The 4,034-nt window shown below is 48.5% G+C and overlaps 1 protein-coding gene across 3 annotated transcripts in view; it reads right to left on the reverse strand.

Annotated features, from left to right (window-relative positions):
- Window positions 1-608: 608 nt before the first annotated feature.
- Window positions 609-4,034, reverse strand: part of ATP1A2 (ATPase, Na+/K+ transporting, alpha 2 polypeptide) — a 25,613-nt gene continuing 22,187 nt past the window's right edge. For 2 of the 3 annotated variants that reach the window (XM_008569516.1, XM_008569518.1), the window contains 3 exons: window positions 3,648-3,778; window positions 1,352-1,453; window positions 609-1,210 (listed from right to left, as the gene is read on the reverse strand). In XM_008569516.1, the coding sequence (XP_008567738.1) occupies window positions 952-1,210; window positions 1,352-1,453; window positions 3,648-3,778 (492 nt within the window). In that variant the 3' untranslated portion in view covers window positions 609-951. Of the gene's footprint in view, window positions 1,211-1,351; window positions 1,454-3,643; window positions 3,779-4,034 lie in introns of those variants that run through there. The other variant, XM_008569517.1, reaches the window with a different exon arrangement.

Here is a 4,034-nt window from a genome sequence, read left to right on the forward strand (position 1 = left end):
ACTCCATGCCACATGATGTGGCATCACCGTGAAGCTCCAAAGGTTGCTTCTGCTGCTACTCTGATGAGATCTGAATTCGTCTGCTGGTGGGGTATTCTAAATGGGCAGGACACAGAGCTGGGCCCCAGACTTCAATCTGGAGACTCAAGACATGTCCTGTCACTGGTACCGTCTTTGAGCTTAAAGGAAGCAAGAGATCAATCTCCTAGGGGCTTGGGTAGCTGAGGCCAGGAGGAAGGAAAGCCTGGTGAAGGGGTTGAGGGAAGCAGCCGCAGGAAAGTGAAAGGGAGGGGAAGGAGATCCAGTGAGCTGGGACCATAGATTAGAGGAAAGGAGAGGGGTGGGCCTGCTTCTAGGAGAAACTTGTGTTAGCCCAGTGGAGGGTGGGTGTAAAGTAGGTCAAGGGCAGAAATGCAAATGCCTACAGGGCTCTTCCGGTGAGAAATGAGTGTCTAAGGGAGCAGCTGTCCCTTGGTGCTGTGCAGAAATGCGGCCATGGGGTTGACAGTTCTTCCAATTTTTTCAGGGGAAGTCAAATGCAGATTTTATGTGAAAGCCCATAAATTTTAGATATTGGGCCAATTGAAAAGCCACACATGCACAAAATATTGGGCAGATCAAACCAAACAATATCCACAGATTGTATTTGGTTTGTAGGTCAACCATTTTAACCTCCAATAATGATAAAAAATGCTTGTTGAAAAAAAAAAAGTGTAGGTCGATGCCTGGGTTCTAGTGCCCATTCTGCTATTCTTTGTTTTATGACCCTGAGCCCATCCATTCACCTCCATGCCCTCTCTCTTTATCTGTAATATGTGCAGGAGGGACTAGATGACCTCCAAGGACCCTTCTAACGCTGATGTTCTGTGACTCCAGGTGGAAGGGGGAAGGCCTTGGAAACCACTTGTGAGGTAGGCAGAACTTAGTATCTGAGGGGAAGAGGGAACAGGTTCAAAAGAGGCAGGGCTCCGAGGACCTGGGACCTGGATCTGAGGGCACTGAGGAACAGGAGCAGGGATCCTGGTGGAAGTGGAGTTTGGGTTTGGAGTCCTGGAGGAGGTGGCTAGCAGTGGGGGGTGCACTTTGCTGGGGGTAAGAGTGGGATGCGGAGGTCTTACCACCAGGATACCGCCGCAGGATGAGCTTTCGGACCTCATCATAGACGAAGATGAGAAGACTGTAGGGGAAGGCACAGAACCACCAAGTGACCCTGAAAGCATCAGAGGACAGTGTCAGGAGGTGAAAGGTTGGTCACATAAAGTAGGATGCAAACAAATTAGAACTTGGGTCCTGGAAGGAGCTCCAGGCCCCTCTGTGTCACTCACTCTGGCCGCCTGAAAGAGACACTCACTTGAGTGGGTACATGCGGAGGGCTACACCCATGCCCGGGCAGTAAGACAGAAATGCAGCCAACGCCGTCTCCTCCAGGAGCCCAAAAATCAGGATCTTGTTCCTGGAAAGGCAAAAAAAAAAAAAAAACAGAGGGTAAGTTGTGGGGACTGAGGAAGGAGAAATCCAGGGACACCCCTAGGAGTGGAAGGGAAAAAAAAGAGAAGAAATGTGAGAGAAGCATTATAAATGACATCTTCTATTTCTACTCCAAACGGCTTCTTCTCATGCTTTATGTAACAAAGAAAGATTTTATTTTCTTTTCCTGCTTACTGAATTTACCTCCAATTGTTGTCTATGGCACATATATTCATCCATTAAATAATTGTTTCTTACGTGTTGGGTGATGTGCTCTGTACTGGAGACGTGATGTTCAACACAGGGCCTGCCCTCATGCAACTTAAAATCTTGTTATTGCTCCAGGCACATTGTCTGTGAAAGTGCTGCCTCCCCAGCAAGGTGCTTTGGAAGCTCATTCAATGCAGGGCCCATGTACGTCTTATACATTCTCAGCATCTCCCACTATCCCTGGTGGTTGTTCATTGTAGATATTCAATGAAGAAGAGAATGTTTGTAAAGTACTTAGCTCACTGCATAGTAAGTGGGCAATATATATTCACCACATCAGAACAGAAAAGCAGGATAGAATAAGGTTCTGAGGGCAGTTTCTGGAGGCAGACAGGTGAGGTCTTTCCCCAGTTCTGCCACTTACTAGCTATGAGTTGTAAGCAATGTTTAACTTTTCTGAGCCTCATGTTCCTTTTCTGTAAAATGGAGATCTTACCTTTATATCATAGGGTTGCAGGAAAAGTTATGGAAGATAACACCTGGGAATCCCTGAAACATGAAAGAGCTCAGTCTTGTCATTACTCAACCTTTTGTATTCTTTTTTTTGTGTGTGATGGCTGGCGAGTTCTGGGTTCTGAACCCACGACCTTGTTGTTATAAGGCTGTGGGCTAACCAAGTGCACTAACCAGCCAGCCTTGACCTTTTATATTCTTATCCAGGGCACCTCTTTACAGTTTAAGCCAGTGTTTCTGAAACTTCACTCACTAAGGACCTCTCTCTTTTTCTTCTAAAAAGGCCACATTTTCATTGATTTTTGTCTTTTCAAGCTGTTAATAAGTAATGATATATTCCCCCACATAAAATTAATTAGAAATATTCATGGCTTCCAAACAGAATTGTGAATCAGCATGTGATAACTATACTTCATGATATGTTTTCTTGGCTCTCGCCTAAGAATGACATGTTTGGGTAGCCTGGTAGTCTTTTCATGGTAAGTGCTTGATTTCCATAAAGCTTTCTGATAATGCCAGTAGCATCTCTGAGGACCCCCAATAGCCCAGGGACCTAAGGTGAGGCCTGGGGTGCTCTGAGGCTCCCTCTGGCCAGGTGACTTGTTGGTTGCAGATCTCCTCCTCTGCACGTGGCCTGATTTTGGTGGCGTTTCTTTCCCATCTGCTTCTCAGGTGGGCTGGACTTAGCCAGCGTGGCTGTGTTCCCACCGTCCTGTGTCACCACGCTCTGTGTAGTAAGTCCCAGGCCCTAGAATTGTACCCAGTTTCTTAGACTCTCCATTCCTTGTTCCCTTCTCACTGCCTTTTCCCCATCAGTATTTTTAGCTTACTGGACTCTCCTTCCTTCATGTTCTCTTTATTTATCTAAGAGACTTCTCGCTTTCCTCTCTCTAGGATCTTAGATTCTATGAACTTCTCTAGGGTTTTGGCATCTGGAGTAAGGGGCACTCGAGTAAGAGATGGGGGAAGGAAGGAAGAAAGGAAGGGAGGAGAGAAGGGAGGGAGGGGAGGAGATGAAAGAAAAGAAGATGGACGGAGACCATAACAAAGTACATTTTAGGAGCAAAATTAGAGCTCATTAGAAATAGTCATATCAGGGCCGGCCCCGTGGCTCACTCGGGAGAGTGCGGTGCTGGGAGGCTGCGGGTTCGGATCCTATATAGGGATGGCCGGTGCACTCACTGGCTGAGCGCGGTGCAGGCCACACCGTGCTGAGGGTTGCGATCCCCTTACCAGTCAGAAAAAAAAAAAAGAAAGAAAAAAGAAATCGTCTCACTTCCTCTTCTCTCTTCTGTTTCAAACATGGCTATGGATATATAGCTGGAAAATTGACCCTGATGGCCCCTTGGCAGATCTGGGCCCAGAGGGTGGAGGTGACTGGAGCTGGAAGCCTGGCCTGTGTGGGTTGGTGCATGTGCCCAGAGCCCCTCTGCCTGCCTGGGTGGTTGGGCGCTCACTTCATGCCCTGCTGGAAGACGGAGTTGCGGCGGGTCTTGCAGATGATGAGGTCAGCCCACTGCACAACCACGATGCTGGCAAAGAAGGCCGTGTGGCACGTGAACTCCACCACCTTCCGCTGCTCATAGGTCTGGGGGGAGGGCGGGCAGAGAGAGGCGAGAGTGTCAGAGGGAAGGTGAGGATCAGACAGTAACATGGTTTCAGGGCGGTTGTTAAACCCTGGGCACCTCATCCTCCCTGAGCACCCAGTCCCAGTTGGCACTGCTGGCCACTCCTGCCAGGTGTTTAGCCCCACCGCTCACACTTGTGCATGGCATTTACACGGCACCACGCACCCACTCCTGTCCATAGCTGTCCTCCAGGTCATTCATGGTCCGGTCATCCCA

Source organism: Galeopterus variegatus, unplaced genomic scaffold (genome assembly GCF_000696425.1).
Source record: "Galeopterus variegatus unplaced genomic scaffold, G_variegatus-3.0.2 Scaffold506, whole genome shotgun sequence".
Lineage (NCBI taxonomy): Eukaryota > Metazoa > Chordata > Mammalia > Dermoptera > Cynocephalidae > Galeopterus > Galeopterus variegatus.